Source organism: Chlorocebus sabaeus, chromosome 14 (assembly GCF_047675955.1).
Source record: "Chlorocebus sabaeus isolate Y175 chromosome 14, mChlSab1.0.hap1, whole genome shotgun sequence".
Lineage (NCBI taxonomy): Eukaryota > Metazoa > Chordata > Mammalia > Primates > Cercopithecidae > Chlorocebus > Chlorocebus sabaeus.
This window is the reverse complement of record NC_132917.1, coordinates 43,014,468-43,031,272: the sequence shown is the minus strand read 5'-3', so window position 1 is coordinate 43,031,272 and position 16,805 is coordinate 43,014,468. Positions and strand designations below refer to the sequence as shown.

Sequence of the window (16,805 nt, the reverse complement as noted above, 5' to 3'; positions counted from 1 at the left end):
AGGAGGTGAGCCACTGCACCTGGCCATGCTCAGCCTTTAATAGTGATTTTATTTTTATTCAGCAATTTTAGTCAGTAGGACATTTCATGCCCAGTTTTAGAACTTGTTTTATTTTTTGTGTTTGTTTCTACCAAGTCACAATTTCCCCCAGTCATTGTCTTGTTATTTGCAGTTTTCAGCATTACTAGCAAAATGACTCCTGGGGGTCGGTTACTGTGAATTTTTTTCATGTGCTGCCATTTTCAGTGTAGTCCGATGATCTTCACTAGTAACATTAACTGCAAAGTAGAAAACAGCCTGCCTCTTCCCAGAGTCCCTCCTCACAACTTCTCCACTGAAGGCCTGCTGCTTAAAGGAAGGGAAGTTTTCTGGGCAGTAGACCCCTGGAGTCTTGAAACCCTTAAGACTCAGATGCTCCTCTTAGCAGGTAATTTAAATCCATCCTGCAACAGTTTGAGCTTTCCTCCTTTTTAGTTGGCCCAAAACCCAGAGTCTCGCTGCCCTCTAAGCTCTGAATTATTCTCTCTTCCTTGGCCTGTTCCTGAAAGGTTTTCTGTGGACCTCTCCCTTCTCTTGCCTGCCCTCCAGGCTTCTCCACACTCAGCGTCAGCCTAAGGCCATGTCAGTGGTGGTTTCCCATGCCTTTGGGAAGTGTAATCACTCCAGAAGACTGCTGGGGAGTGTTGGCCACAGGGGACAGATAGGAAAGACCTTGAGAGGGCTGGGAGTAAACTCCGTTTCAAGATATAAAATTCCCAGAAACTTTGAAACCGCAGGCATTTTCATTTTGAACACTGTTTATAAATCTTAAAATCATGTTGTGAGTTTAAAAGTCATTTATACCTTGATTTGGTCATTGCATTACCATAAACTGTGTTTGTTCTATTTAGAGCCGTAAAAGCCTAGGGAGTGAGGTAGGCTGCCTAGTAAGGGAACTTTCTGGATTCTGGGTTTTTTGTTTTGTTTTGTTTTGTTTTGTTTTTGTTTTTTTGAAACGGAGTCTCACTTTGTCACCCAGGCTGGAGTGCAGTGGCGCAATCTCAGTTCACTGCAACCTCCACCTCTCAGGTTCAAGCAGTTCTCCCGCCTCAGCCTCCTGAGTAGCTGGGACTACAGGCACCCATCGCCGTGCCTGGCTAATTTTTATATTTTTAGTAGAAACAGGGTTTCACCATGTTGGCCAGATGGTCTCGAACTCCTGACCTCAAGTGATCCGCCTGCCTCAGCCTCCCAAAGTACTGGGATTACAGGCGTGAGCCACCGCGTCCAGCCTCTGGATTCCATATAAGACTGGGAGGCGGGTGCCTAGTAAGGCAACTTTCTGAATTCTAGATAAGGCTGGGAGGCGGGCGCCTAGTAAGGGAACTTTCTGGATTCTGGATAAAGCTGGGAGGCGGACACCTAGTAAGGGAACTCTCTGAATTCTGGATAAGGCTGGGAGGCGGGCGCCTAGTAAGGGAACTTTCTGGATTCTGGGTAAGGCTGGGAGGCGGGCACCTAGTAAGGGAACTTTCTGAATTCTGGATAAGGCTGAGAGGCAGGTGCCTAGTAAGGGAACTTTCTGGATTCTGCATAAAGCTGGGAGGCAGTAGTATTAAAGTCCTCAGGAAAGAAACATTATCTTCTTGAGTTTTTCTGATTTTCAAACTCTAGTCTTCAGTTACACCTCAGGACCATCTGCACCACTACCACCCATATCCCACCAATGTGTTTTGGGAGCCAGGCAGTCCCCCGTCTTGAGCTCTGTGCAGTGTTTATAGTACCTCGACTGGGCATGTTTTCAAGGCTAGTACAGTGCCTTTTCCTCATGACAGCTCTGTTGAAGAACTCAGAAGGAGCCAGTCAGTCTTAGGAGCTCAGGCTGAGAAGAAATTTCTTAGAAAAGAAAGAAGTTCCCGGGTGTGGTGGCTCACGCCTATAATCCCAGCACTTTGAGAGGCTGAGACGGGTAGATCACCTGAGGTCAGGAGTTCAAGACCAGCCTGACCAATATGGTGAAGCCCTGTCTCTACTAAAATTACAAAAATTAGCCGGACATGGTGGCATGTGCCTGTAGTCCCAGCTACTAGGGAGGCTGAGGCAGGAGAATCGCTTGAACCCAGGAGGCGGAGGTTGCAGTGAGCCAAGATCATACCACTGCACTTCAGCCTGGGCGACAGAGTGAGAATCCATCTCAAAAAAAAAAAAAAAAAAGGAAGAAAGAAAGAAGTTCCAGTAGTGAAATAAGCTAAAGAAAACTGAAGTGACTTCAAGGAAAAGAAAAAGAGAAGTTTCAAGATCCAGGCTGATCAGTGAGGAATGTGGAATGTGTCCTCAGAGCTGGTGAACTCTGCCCAGGCAGAGGAAGAGGAGACTGATGGAAGGCAGACCTAAAATTGCCCAGCACTTACCAGTCTGTGGAAGCCTCCCTCATTGGCTCATGACACAGGGGTAGGGAGGAAAGAAGAGGGCTGGGTGCTGCCATGTCTAGGAGGAGTGCTCTGGGGTGAGTGGCCACACAGATAGGAATGAAGTGCAAGGCACTTACCACCTGGGCAGAGTTGGAGGCAATCGAACCCTCTGGGAGGCTCTGAAGAGTGAAACCATCAAGGAGCAGGCAGAGGGAGGGACTCACTGCTGTGGAGGGACTGGCTTTACACTTTTCACAGGAAGGGGCTGACACAGTTCAGGCCCCAAAGGAATCGTCACCAAATGCAAGAATGCCAAATGCAGGCCAAAATGGCTGGACAGGGTCCATTGCTTGCTCTGCTGTCCCTTCACACACCAGGGCCCCAAGGACTGGCCTTTATTACCTGCTCCAGAACAGCCACAAAGCCCACATGCACAGCCCGTGGGTGCCGTACCCTTTCCTGCTGAGCTCCGGAGATAGCCACAGGAAACAGGAGGGGCGTGCACACAAAACTGGGTATAATGGAAGCACCCTGGAGGGCTGGAAGCTGGTGGGACAGCTCCAGGCTGTAAGCCCCCTGGAGAACCAGGTCTTTTTCACAGATGGTATTTTCTCAGAGCAATATTTGTTTGAATCCATTCCTTATTTGTTGGTGTGAAGTGAACAAATGCAAGTATTTTTCTAGGGTTCGAGCTGAGTGTACTGTTAACTGGCTATAATTTATCAGTCCCTTTTTGGTGAAGTGTGTCCCTACTGAATAAGAAGTGCACACTTTTAACTTACTGAAATGCTTATTTTCATTCATATTGGCTGTATCCATTTTTTAAATTAGGGGAAAATTTTTATTTACCCAGTGATTTCAGGTTGGCCCACATTTTTAAAATCATAGTTATTTTAACTTTAAAAATAAAGATTTTTTTGGAATGTATTGTTGATTAAAAATAATAATAAAGATTTTGAAATTATCTTTTCTTTAAAATGAAAACAAAGGATTTGCTAGGGTATTTCTGGTTTCATAAAAGGTCACCAGGAAATATGTTTACATCAGGGAGTCACAGGTTTTAAGCATATAACACTTCTGTGCAGTTTGTATTCTTTGGGAGCTGGACCTGCAGGTATTCTGGGGAACCCAGGCCATTTGTTCCATTTGAAAATAGCTAAAACATGAAGAAAAGGCAAATTCTTAAAATTGTAAAGGGTTTTCTCTCAAGTAGTTTTAAAATTTCAAATGATGGTGTTTTATCCCTTCCCTTCAGACCTGGAATCACATTTTCCCCTCAGGACAGAAAGGGCTCTGCGGCAAGCTGTGCCTGGGAAGGAGCTGCTTCTCACTTGTGGCCCCCTCTCTGCCCAGGAGCTGGTGAGGAGGGGTGAACTCGGGGATGCCTTTCAGAAAAAAGGATGTGAGGAGATGAGCCCCTCCGCATCTGCCCCAAATAGAGACCGGCGTACTAGACTGAGCACTTGCAGAGACGTTCACAAAGGGACTGTTTGCGGTTGTGTAAGATTGGAGGCAGGCCTACAGCAGGGCTTCTCATCCTTGGCACTGTGGACATTGATTGGGGTGGTAGGGCTGTCATGAACACTGTAGGATATTGAGTAGCATCTCTAGCCCCTACCTACTACATGTCAGTAGCACCACCAACTCTGACTGTCACAACCAAAAATGTATCCAGACACTGGCAGATGTACCCTGGGAGCAATGTGCCCTCTGGCTGAGAACCATGGGTGAAGGGAAGCAGTCGTGATGTTGAGGCACCTACAGACAAGAGCAATAGGAAGCCCTCCCCACCCCTCTGGCTGAAAGGAAGACCCCAGGGATAGCGGAAGTCAGGGAGGAGGGGCTGCCTGGCAGGTGCCCTAGCCATGGGGGATGCAGCCACTGCTAGAATCTTCACAACTTTCTGGGGAGGGTCCAAGAAAGAAATACCACCAACTCTTCTCTATTCTACCCTCCAGTATACCAGTGCTCCCTTCATATTAGGAGAAGCCAGCTAGAAGCCCAGTGGCAAGGATACCTGGGTAAGGCCGTCTATGGAGATTAGCATCCTGGGGCACTGAGCAGGGTGGAGGAGAAGGGCAGGGAATGTAAAATGGAAAATAATCAGTCTGTTCATCCATCCATCCATTTATTCAGTACTTATGAGCAGCTTAGCAAAGTGGTCAAGAATGTAGGTGCTGGGCCGGGCACAGTGGCTCACACCTGTAGTCCCAGTACTTCGGGAGGCCAAGGTAGGTGGATCGCTTGACCTCACGAATTCAAGACCAGCCTAGGCAATACAGTGAAACCCTGTCTCTACCAAAAATACAAAAATTAGCCAAGCATGATGGTGTGCCTATAGTTCTAGCTACTTGGGAGGCTAAGATGGGAAGATGGCTTGACCTGGGAGACAGAGGTTGTAGTGAATTGAGACCACACCACTGCACTCTAGCCTGGGTGGCAGAGCCAGACCCTGTCTCCAAAGGAAAAAGAAAAAAGAAAAAAGAATATAGGTGCTGGAGTGCTGGAGTTAGATAAGCCTGGATTTGTATCTGGCCCTACCACTTGCAACCTGTATCCTATATGATCTTGAACAAGTTGTTTATCTAAATCTCAGTCACCTTGAGTATAAAATGGCAACAATAATTCTATCTACCTAGACCTTATTCTTGCAATCTTGGATTTTTCCCCAATGGGAAAATGCAAGTCACAAGTAAATTGCATAGTATAAGACCACAATCAAGTGCTAAGCGGGTGGTATCTGGGCAGTACCCAGTGTTGTTTTTATAGACAATCCTGGGAAAGGAGAGACACGGGGTTCAGCATGGAGTGCCCCCCTCAGCATCTGTGAACACCTTGAGCACTGTGCAGACACAGCAGAGAAAGAGGCCCCAGTGGGCTGAGCAACACCTCAGAATCTGCGTTGTGTCCTGAAAGACAGGCCGGCAGGCTAAGTGAAAAGGAGGAAGAAGGGATCCCAGAGCAGGGAATGCTGAGAGAATCATAGCTGAGAGAGTTGGAGGGAGGGGGAGGGCCCAGATAGCAGTGTGGGGAGACCACTGAGAAGAGGTTTGGTTGAGGGACTCAGTGTTCTCTTCTGTAAAAGTAAGGGGAGGGCCTGGGGCCAGCTGCCTTCTTCAGTACCATTACATAGGGGTCACCAACTCACCTGTCTACAGAGACCACGCAAGTGAGCACACGTGTGAAAGGGGTGCGATGGGAGGCAGTAGGGCAGTCCCAGGCTGGAAGCAGCCGCCTTCTGTAGGCGTAGCCACCGCTCTGCTCCAGCAGCCGCTGCCATTTTCTAATGCAGGCCTAGAGACAGCAGAGTCTGATTTTCCGAATTTTCAAAAGATAATAGAAATTTGGATCTTTTTGAGAATTGTCCTGATTTTTTTAAAATCCATGTGAGCTGTACTAAACGGTCCCTTTGCACCCCTGTCCAGACACTGCTAATGGGTCCAGACGGGTGCAAAGGGATTAAGTACAGTTTAGCTGAGACAACTCAGCTTAGAACCCAAGTTGTGTGTGTTGGGATTCTGCCTCTGCATATATACTTTAAACAGTAGGCGCTAAGACTTAAAACAAAAAGGATGCCAGGCAAAGTAGCTCACACCAGTAATCCTAGCACCTTGGGAGGCCTAGGTGGGTGGATCACTTGAGCCCAGGAGTTCAAGACCACCTGGGCCACATGGCAAAACCCCGTCTCTACAAAAAATACAAAAAGTAGCGGGACATGGTAGTTTGTGCCTGTAGTCTCAGCCACCTGGGAGGCTGAGGTGGGAGGACCACTTGAGCCTGGAAGGTTGCTGCAGTGAGCTGTGATGGGGCCACTGTGCCCTAGCCTGGGCGACAGAGTGAGACCCTGTCTCAAAAAAATAAACATAAAAAAAAGGAGGAGGAGGAAGAGGGGTCCACTTGGACCCAGTGAAGTCTGAGTTCCCCCCAGACTTAATACCATGGCCAGGTAGGGTGTTGGGGGAAGGGACGGCTGTGGACGAGGGCACAGACAGGGCAGAGAGAGGGTGGGCCATAGTCCTGGGGTTGCACACAGCCCTGGCACTTGGCCCAGTGCATGCTGGGACTAGGGCTGCCCTTGAGAGCTCTGGCAAGCACATTTGGTTCTTCTTTGATGAAATTTTTAAAATTTTCAGATAAAGAACAGAGACTATTAACCATAAACACCCATGTTCTCCAACCCAGACTTCCTACTGGGTTCTTTGAAGCTGGGGGGACGACCCCCCTCCATTTCCTGGAACACTGACCTTCCTCTGGGCCATTTGTCTCCAGTAGGGGTCAGCTGGGAGCTCTTGATTGGTGGTAAAGGTTGAAATGATGGCATTTGATAGCATGGCCCTAAATGTACTCACAGAGTGCCCTGCCTGGAATCCTAGCTCTGAGCCTGGGCTCTGATGGCCCTGGTGGGTGGAGAGCCCTGGCTAGTCTCGGAGTAGAGGGTAAGGGGAGGCAGGGGACAGAGAGACTTCTGGCAGCCCTAGGAAATGTTGAGTGGCAGAGTCAGCTGAACCGAGCTTATTTTTCATGACTAATTAAAGTTCAGGCTCTTCCCCTGCTAAGTGGAAGTGAAGAAGACCATGGAGAAGACTAGAAATAATGAGGTTATCTGGAAACAGCCTCATGAAACCTGAACGTATTTTTGCTCAGAAAAAAGAAAGTGCAGTAACACTCACTCCGTCAGATGCTGCCTTTGCTGCCCAGGCCACCCCAGCCTGTCTGGCCTCACCTTCAGTCCTCCCTTCAGCACACAGCTTGTCTCCCTGCAGCCCAAGCTCGGGCTCCTCCCTCCCTCCCGGTTATGTGTGTCCTCTCACCCACCCTGCTTGGCCCCTCTGTGCAGCCTCCACCCCCTTCCACATTTGTTTTTCCTTTCTGTCCTTTGATTACCCCCACTCATGATATAATTGGTCTGTGTCACACACCGTCTTCAACTGTTTCCTCACACTTCGTGTGGGTCAGCTTGCCTCTGACAACTCTTCACTCTCTAAGAGAAGGGACTGGGTGGTTTTCTTCATGTTTCACACAGTGTTCTCCACACACAGGTGATCAATATATACTTGTGGATAGATAAAATACCAGATTGATGGGTGAATGGGTGAGTAGGTGGATGGATGGTGAATTGGTTGGATGGCAGGGCCACCCAACACCTTGGCCAGTCCCCTAAAGCTGAGGGATTTTTCAAATGCCTGAAGGAGGATTTTCCAGAGCTAGGGGCAGGGAGAATTCAACCTGTCGCCATTTGCACAGCGCTGATTGTGCCGATTGCCCTCTCTTGAGAAGGACTAGAAGGCAGACTTGACCAATGGCCTTACTCTAGAAGGCATCTCCCCCATAATACTTTAAAATCAGACCATGGGCTTTTTAATCCATGGTCTGAAATAGTTTTCAGGGTTGGCACCTGGAAAACATCCACTTTGACATCTTTCTTTCAATCGGTAGTTGAAAGCAACTTCAAAGCCTGTGACTTAGGAGTCTACCTGCCTAGAAATTAATCACTTCGATCACTTCACCTAGTGGGGGGAATCAGAGGCTGAGATTTGTAGTGGAGCCAGCACACTGTGTGAGGCCTGAGTCTTCACCTCTAACCCTGCTGGACGGTGGGGGATGCAGTGGTGGCGCTCTTCATGGAGGCAGAGAAGCAGCACCAGGGAGTATCGGCACATAGCAGGGTTTCTGATAGCTAGGCATCTGCCTTGGATGGGGAGCCCTGATGAGGCTGGGGCAGTAGCAAGATAAAGGCTATACTGCAGCAGCCCTGAAGCCTCTGGTTTGCTTCCCTCCTCTGCAATCCCAGTGAGTTATCCCTTCACAGGGATGGAAGGCACCAGATTAACCAATTCTAAGTGCTGATCCATTGCATTTCCAACATGATTCCAAATGACCGCATGTTAATCCCACTTGTGTAGGCCTACCACAGACATGAATGTGTACCAGCAAACCTCACCCATTTGAAGCATTCCAGGAAGATTCTAGGGCATATTTCATCTTGCCCTAGCAGTGTAGCAGTGTAGCAGTGTAGCTGGAAGAGCCTCGGAGATTATTTATTCCCCACATTGACATCTTCCTCCCACCAACCCCCAGCTCCCACAGCTCTTGGCATGTGGACCACTCCACTGAGCACCTGATGTCCCTGCTATTGCCTGGGTGTTTGTCTACCTTCCCACCTAGACCTCCTGCTTCTTCGTTCCCTTTTGTAGCTGATTACTATTCCACTGTATGAATTTATAACCACATTTTATTTATCCATTTATTAGCTGATGGACATTTGGGTTACTTCCACATCTTGGCTCTTAGGAACAAGGCTGCTATGAACGTTTATGTACAAGTTTTTGTGTGGATGTGTCTTTTTCTCTCTCTTAGATACATTCCTAGGAGTGCAGTTGTTGGGTCATAGGGTTCATCTTTTGAGGAGAACTGCAAGGCTGTTTTCCAAAGTGGCTACGCCATTTTACACTCCCACAAAAAATGTATGAGGGTTCCAGTTTCTCCACATCTTTGCCAAAACTTAACTTTTTTCTTTTTTATTATAGTCATGCCAGTGGGTGTGAAGTGGAATATGACTGGGGTTTTGATTTGCATTTTCCTGATGGTTAATGATGCTAAGCATCTTTTCATGTGTTTATTATTACTGAGTGTTAAGAGTTCTTTATGTAGTTTAGATGTAGTCCCTTATCAGAGATAGGATTTGTTCATATTTTCTCCCTTTCTGTGAATTATCCTTTCACTTTCTTTTTGGTGTTACTTTGAAGCACAAAAGTTTTTCATTTTGACAAAGCCCAGTCTTCCTTCCCTCCCTCCCTTCTTTTTTTTTGAGATGGAATCTTGCTTTGTCACCCAGGCTGGAGTGCAGTGGTGTGATCTCGGCTCACTGCAACCTCCACCTCCCGGGTTCAAGCAACTCTCCTGCCTCAGCCTCCCGAGTAGCTGGGACTACAGGTGTCCACCACCACAACTGGCTAATTTTTGTATTTTTAGTAGAGACGGGGTTTCACCCTATTTGGTCAGGCTGGTCTTGAACTCCTGACCTCAGGTGATCCACCTACCTCAGCCTCCCAAAGTGCTGGGATTACAGGCATAAGCCACAGCGCCCAGTCTGACAAAGCCCAGTTTTTCTAATGTTGCTTGTGTTTTTGATGTCATATCTAAGAAATAGTTGCCTAATTCAAGGTCATACAGATTTACTTCTATGTCTTCTGTGAGTTTTCTAAGGCCGGGCGCAGTAGCTCAAGGCCAAGCGTGGTGGCTCACACCTGTAATCCCAGCACTTTGGGAGGCCGAGACAGGTGGATTATGAGGTCAGGAGTTCAAGACCAGCCTGGCCAAGATGGTGAAACCCTGTCTCTACTAAAAATATAAAAAATGTAGCCAGGCACAGTTGCAGGCACCTGTAATCCCAGCTACTCGGGGAGGCTGAGGCAGGAAAATTGCTTGAACCTGGGCAGCAGAGGTTGCAGTGAGCTGAGATCTGCACTCCAGCCTGGGTGACAGACTCCGTCTCAAAAAAAAAAAAAAAAAAAAAAAATGAAATGAGTTTTCTAGTTTTAGCTCTTACATTTAGATCTTTGGTACATTTTAATTTTTATATGTTGTGTGAGGTAAGGGTCCAACTTCATTCTTTCGCAGGTGTATATCCAGTTGTCCCAGGATTACTGGTTGAAAAGACTTTTTTTCCCCGTTATTTTGTTACCCTTGTCAAAAATCATTTGACCATAAATGTGAGGGTGTGTTTGTGGATTCTCAGTCTGTTGATTTGTGTAATCTGCCCTTGCTATTCTGTTGATCTATATGTCTATTCTTATGCCAGTAGCACACTGTCTTTATTCCTATAGCTTTGTAGTAAGTTTTGAAATCACGAAGTGTGAGTCCTCCAATTTTGTTTTCTTTTTCAAGATTGTTTTGGATACACAGCAGATTCCTTTTTTTTTTTTTTTTTTTTTTGGTAGCAACAGGGTCTTGTCTCAAGTGATCCTTCCACTTCAGCCTCCCAAAATTTGGGGATTACAGGTGTGAGCCACTGAGCCCAGCCTCTCAGCAGATTCTTAAAATACACTTGTTGATTGGCTGCTTGTTTTCTTGTTTCCTTGATGGACTGGCCAGACAGTGAGAGCCTAGCTGGCCTGCACGCTTAAGTGACAAATTCCTCTCCCTACTCCAACCTCCCTTCATAAGGCATTTGGCCAGTAGAGATCTAGGCAGTTCTAGCTGAGCTGCCTTAGTCCAGGGCAAGGTAGTAAAAGAGAATTTGGCAGGTTGCAGCTGGCTCCCCAAGCAGGAGATCTAAATCCAACTCATCCTTCCCCCACCCTCCCCAAAACATCTCAGCATTCCTTCCTCTTCTGTCCTTGCCTTGCAGGCTTGGAGCCTGGGTAGTTAGAGCTCTATCTAGACTCACTTCTGGCCACATCACACCAGCTCTTCCCATGTGCCTGTCATCCCACCACTCTCCTGCCCCTTCCTAACCATGATTCATGGCAAAATCCTGCAGGATAGAAGCTATCTGTCCTGTCAGGTGGGGCTAGTGCAGCAGCCTGGCCTTCCTTGGTGGCATCTTTGGTCACCCCCATAGGTTCTTTATGGACTCAACAGGAATGTCACGTGAGCTGCAGGTACTGATTTTGCTGATGGATGATGAAATTTTTTTCTTCCCTGTTGGGCTTTCAGTCCTTGCCTTAAGGAGACCATAAAAGAAGTGGTGGGAGGCCAGGTGCAGTGGCTCACGCATGTAATCCCAGCACTTTGGGAGGCCGAGGGGGGCAGATCACTTGAGGTCAGGAATTCGAGACCAGCCTGAACAACATGGAGAAACCCCGTCTCTAGTAAAAATACAAAATTAGCCGGGTGTGGTGGCAGGTGCCTGTAATCCCAGCTACTCGGGAGGCTGAGGCAGGAGAATCTCTTAAACCCGGGAAGCAGAGGTTGAGGTGGGCCGAGATCACGCCACTGCACTCCAGCCTGGGCAGCAAGAGTGAAACTCTGTCAAAGTGATAAGCCGGGCACAGTGGCTCATGCCTGTAATCCCAGCACTTTGGAAGGCTGAGGCAGGTGAATCACTTGAGGTCAGGAGTTCGAGACCAGCCTGGCCAACATGGTAAAACCCTGTCTCTACTAAAAATACAAAAATTAGCCGGCCGTGGTGGCAGGCACCTGTAATCCCAGCTACTCATGAGGTTCAGGCAGGAGAATCGCTTGAACCCGGGAGGCAGAGGTTGCAGTGAGCTGAGATCATGCCACTGCACTGTAGCCTGGGCAGTAGAGCAAGACTCAGTCTCAAAAAAAAAGAGTGATAAACCCACTGGGTGCAGTAACTCATGCGTGTAATCTCAGCACTTTGGTAGGCTGAGGTGGTAGATCACTTGATCTCCAGGAGTTCAAGACCAGCCTGGACAACGTGGTAAAACCCTGTCTCTACAAAAAAAAAAAAAAAATACACAAAAATTAGCCTGGTATAGTGGCACATGCTTATAGTCACAGATACTCAGGAGGCTGAGGTGGGAGGATCACCTGAGCCCAGGAAGGTCAAGGCTGCAATAAGCTGTGATTGTGCCACTGTACTCCAGCCTGGGTGACAGAGTGAGACCCTGTCTCAAAAAAAAAAAAAAAAAGATAAAACCAAGTCTGACTTCTTCATCTCCATTGCCTTCCTGCAGGGTAGGGGGCAGTCTGTGCACTGGAGATACTTAGCCCAGCACCACAGCTACCTGCAAACTTGGACCAGTTATCTAACCTTCATGAACGCAGTCTCCTTGTTGGCTAAATAGGGATACTTCCCTTATAGGATGGCAGAATGGCAGGAGCAATTAAGAATTCAGTAGGAGCAAAATGTTCATTATCCTTGGTAACACTAGTTACCATTTACTGAATGTTTTCTTTGTGCCATTCTCTATGTTAGTGTTCAGATTAGGTCAGATGGAATAAAGGAGGAGATCTCATGATCTCCAGCCATAAACAAGTATGTGCTGAGCATCTGCTCTGTATTGAATCCTATGCTGGTCCTCATGTGTGTTTTTGTTTGGGGGGTTTGAAAAAGGCCACCTGTGTGGGGTACAGGGGAGCATCAGGAAGAGCAGCTAATGGATGCTGGGCTTAATAACTAGGTGATGGGTTGATCTGTGCAGCGAACCACCATGGTACATGTTTATCTATGTAACAAACCTGCACGTCCTACACATGTATCCCAGAACTCTAAAAGTTGAAGGGGCCAGGTGCAGTGGCTCACACCTGTAATCCCAGCACTTTGGAAGGCTGAGGTGGGTAGATCACTTGAGGTCAGGAGTTTAGACCAGCCGGGCCAACATGGTGAAATCCTGTCTCTACAAAAAATACAAAAATTAGCTGGGCAAAAACAGAAAAAATTATCTGGGTGTGGTGGCACACACCTGTAGTCCCAGCTGCTTGGGGGCTGAGGCAGGAGAATTGCTTGAACCCGGGAGGTGGAGGTTGCAGTGAGCCAATATCACGCCACTCTACTCCAGTCTGGGCGACAGACTCTGTCTCAATCAATCAATAAAAGTTGAAGGGAAAAAAGAAAGAAAAAGGCCATTTAATTATCCCCTCTCTATACAGATTCTCAGGCAATTGAGAACTGCACAAAGGAGTTAGGTAGAGGTAAAAATAGAGATTGTATTATAGGTAGAGGTCCAGCCAACACATGGCTCAGACCCACAGCCAAAGTGTACCTTCACCCCCTCCCCTTTTCTGTTTCCTGGTGTAAATCTGGGTTCCAGGCTGCAGAGCAAGCAGCATGGGGAACGGGGACACTAAAGGGCAAGTGTCCTGGGGGACTTATCTGGAGCTGTCAAGATGGTAAGATCAGTCCTTTTGCCTGCTTACATGCAACTAGGTGCTGCTGTGTGACCTCTGGATAGTCCTGGCCCTACTGCAGGAGGGCCCCAGGTGTACACCCTGCTGACCCCACCATCAAAACCTCTGGAATGTTGATGCTAGTTCTCCAAATCTGTGCTTTCCATGTACCATGAAACTTGTTGCCAACTATAATTTCTTGATGTGTGCAAGTGGATTATGTAATACCCAACCCATAGGATGCAAGAAGGACTGGGGAGAAAGCACTTGATCAGGGCCTGGCACTCACTAGGCCCTCAGTGGGGCCATCCCGGTAAGCCTGGTTCAACACCCAGGGGAACTAAGCCTGCTGTTGCAGATTATCAGCCGTCTGCCTGTGTGCCGAGAAGTCTCTTCAGGGGCCAAATGGTCAGGGTAAGTCTGTGTGCTGAGGTTGGAGATGTGGATTTGGGAGTGATCAGGGCTCCACAGAAATGCATCATTGAAAGACAGGCGTTGGTGCAGGATGGGCCTACAGAGGTCCATTGTCTGTGCAGTGGGCTTTCAGTCCCATGTTTCAGACGTCCTCCAGGTTTGGGATGGGAGGGGCAGAGTTGTTAGGGGAAGGGACAACACCCCTGAACCTCCCTCCAAACCCATATTTAGGATTGTCTAAGGCCAAATGGTGAAATAAGGCCATTGGTTTCCCCAAGGCCCCCTGCTTCCTCTTTCTGCACCCTTCTACTCTTTCAGTGCCCTTCCTCCAAGCACCCGGGAAAACAAGAGTCCAAAAACAAAAAACTCCAAGACAGAGGGCAGCAAAATAGGAGCCAAATGCAGCCCACCACCTGCTTTTTACAGCTCGTGAGCTATCAGTGGTTTTTACATTTTTAATTGGTTGAAAAAAATATTTTGTGACACATGAAATTCAAATTTCAGTGTCCATAAAGTTTTATTGGAACACAGCCACAACCATTTGTTTACAAATTGTCTATGGCTGCTTTCAGCTGAGTTGAGGAGGTATAGGCCTGCAAAGTCTAAAATATTGACTCTCTGGCCCTTTAAGGAAAAGCTTGACAATGCCCTATTCTAGGATGTGTATTGCACCCAGGAGATCTGCTTTCCAAGGAAAGGGCAAACCAGTCAAATCCAGGCAGATGTGCAGAGGAGACACTGGACGGGGAAGCCTTCCTGATCCTTCCGGTGACACTGGAGGAGCTGAGGGGAGATAACTCTCTAATCCTACCGATGGGACTGCTTCTGTCCACACTGAGTTAGGGGGCATGGAAACAGTGGGTTCAGGCCTATGACTTATTCTAACAGTATAGATAGCAGGATTCAGAAGGTGATTAATAGTCTCCAGTGAGCCCACCATACCAGCTTCCCTGCCAGGCTGGTGGCAGTGATTTTACCTGAGGCCTTTCATGTTCCCAGGGTCCTACAGGCTGCCCTGGGCCGGCCGTGAGCAGTATATTCATTGCTTACCTTTCTCCTGTCTCTGCAGAGTTTGCCTTCTGCCAGGTGGATGCCTCCATCGCTCTGGCCCTGGCCCTGGCCGTCCTGTGTGATCTGCTCCAGCAGTGGAACCAGCTGGCCTCTGGACTGCCCATCCTGCTGAGATGGCTGTTGGGAGACAGTGATGACCTCGTGGTCTGTGTGGAGAGCCTGCATCAGGTGATCCTGGGGTGTCGGGAGTGGGAGGCAGGGTTGGAGTGTCCTAAACCCGCTGGATGCAGCACCTACAGCCTCAGCTGGGCTTGTTAGTGCTTACACACAGAGCAGTAACCACTAGGAAAGCCACCTACTGGGTGCTGCCGAGGGCACAGGGACACTCTCAGGCTGACTTCTGGGCTGCTGATGGTCAGCCTCCAGATTAGCCAGGGGAGAGAACTCGCAAAGAAGCCCCTGGATGCGGAGAGTTTAATTATGGAGACTGCTTGTTAGTCAGTATTGGAGTTAGCCTGGAGCTTCCCAAAGTTAGGTCTGAGGGTGAAGCATTTTCAGAGAATTAGGATCTTTGCTGGGAACTTCCTGCTTGAAGAAAACTATTACTAGTCCCCTCCAGGGTGGGTGCAGTCACAGATAGGGAAACTGAGGACGAAGACAAGCAGCAAAAGCCTCCTGAGAACTGAAATTGATCGCCACCAGTATCTGACTTAGCTGACCTTCTTGGCATCCCCAGCAGGCCAAGGGTTCAAAAAGCATTGTCCCTGTTTATGAGAAATTTGGAGACATGGTAAGTGTCTGATAAAATGACCTTGAGAATCATGGTGTTATAGAAACAGGACGCAGCCTAGTGTCCTCTGTTTGGAGATTCCTTCTCTGGCCTGCTGCAGAGATGACCTTTCCTCCCTCCTCTCCAATTTCCAGCGGCACCTTAAGCTCCCTTGTTGCAGTCCCCTTTTCAGCATCCATCCCCTAGAGTATCTTGACTTTGCACCACAAACACATCTTTATCAAGGTCATGTTAAGTCTGGGGAAAAAATTCCTCTCTGCTGGAGAAATACAGTGAGTAAAAATAGAAGGTGACCTTCAAGACTGCAAGTGGTGTGTGTACATGGGTGTTGACAGGCGAGAGTGCGCCCTCTGTCCGGTGGGGGAGGGGACATGACACCCTTCTTGTACCTGGCAGGGTACTGCTTGATCTGGACTGGGGCTTGTCACCATTCCCTGTAAGACTGACTTTTGGCTTTTTCATCTGATTTAGGTGGAAGAAGACTACCTGTTTGAAAAAGCAGAAGTCAACTTTTGGGCCGAGACCCTGATCTTTGTGAAATACCTCTGCAAGCACCTCTTCTGTCTCCTCTCCAAGTCTGGCTGGCGTCTTCCAAGCCCTGAGATGCTCTGTCACCTTCAAAGGATGGTGTCAGAGCAGTGCCGCCTCCTGTCTCAGCTCTTCAGAGAGCTTCCACCAGCTGCAGAATTTGTGAAGACAGTGGAGTTCACAAGACTACGCATTCAAGAGGAAAGGACTTTGGCTTGCTTGAAGCTGCTGGCCTTTTTGGAAGGAAAGGAAGGGGAAGACACCCTAGTTCTCAGTGTTTGGGACTCTTCTGCAGAAGCAAGGCAATTAACTCTTCCAAGAACAGAAGCAGCATGTTGAAGAAAATTTGGGGGATTGGAATGGGGGTATGTGTGGATTTTTCCTCACAAATCTGCAGGAAACATGTTGAACATAAATTCAAAAATGTTATCCCATTCATGCCTCCCCTAGTTCTGTGAGTCTGGTTGTCTGTCACTCCTCACAGAGAAACTGTTCTTCAGTTCACTCATTCAGGGCAGCCTACTTTATTGCTGCTACTGTAGGAAGTGAGGCGACTCCGTTGCAGATTTCCTCTGTCCCCAGGTGCAGGCCACCTGCAGGCCTGAATGAGCCTTTTTCATCCCCCAGGGCCTCTAATGCCCTGCCATAGCCTCCCTACATTCTCTGTGAAGGGACTACACAGAGTTGGATTTTAGCACACACACATGATCCCTCCCCCTCCTCTTTTCTGGCTGTATGTAGGGGCTGGATGAGTTGGCAAACAGCCCATTTGGTCAGATTTATAAATTTTGTTCCATTTTAGCAAAGCAGAAATATGTTCCAAATGTTGGATCCTAGGAGAATTCAGGATCAACCTTGCACAAATAATTTATTTT

At 48.0% G+C, this 16,805-nt stretch overlaps 1 protein-coding gene across 9 annotated transcripts in view; it reads left to right on the top strand.

The window, feature by feature from the left end:
• THADA (THADA armadillo repeat containing) overlaps positions 1–16,364 on the top strand; it is a 351,338-nt gene extending 334,974 nt beyond the window's left edge. For all 9 annotated transcript variants that reach the window (XM_073022941.1, XM_038006864.2, XM_073022942.1 and 6 more), the window contains 2 exons: positions 14,671–14,840; positions 15,874–16,364. In XM_073022941.1, coding sequence (XP_072879042.1) covers positions 14,671–14,840; positions 15,874–16,269 — 566 coding nt within the window. In that variant the 3' untranslated portion in view covers positions 16,270–16,364. The remainder of the gene's footprint in view (positions 1–14,670; positions 14,841–15,873) is intronic.
• The last annotated feature ends 441 nt before the right edge of the window (positions 16,365–16,805 follow it).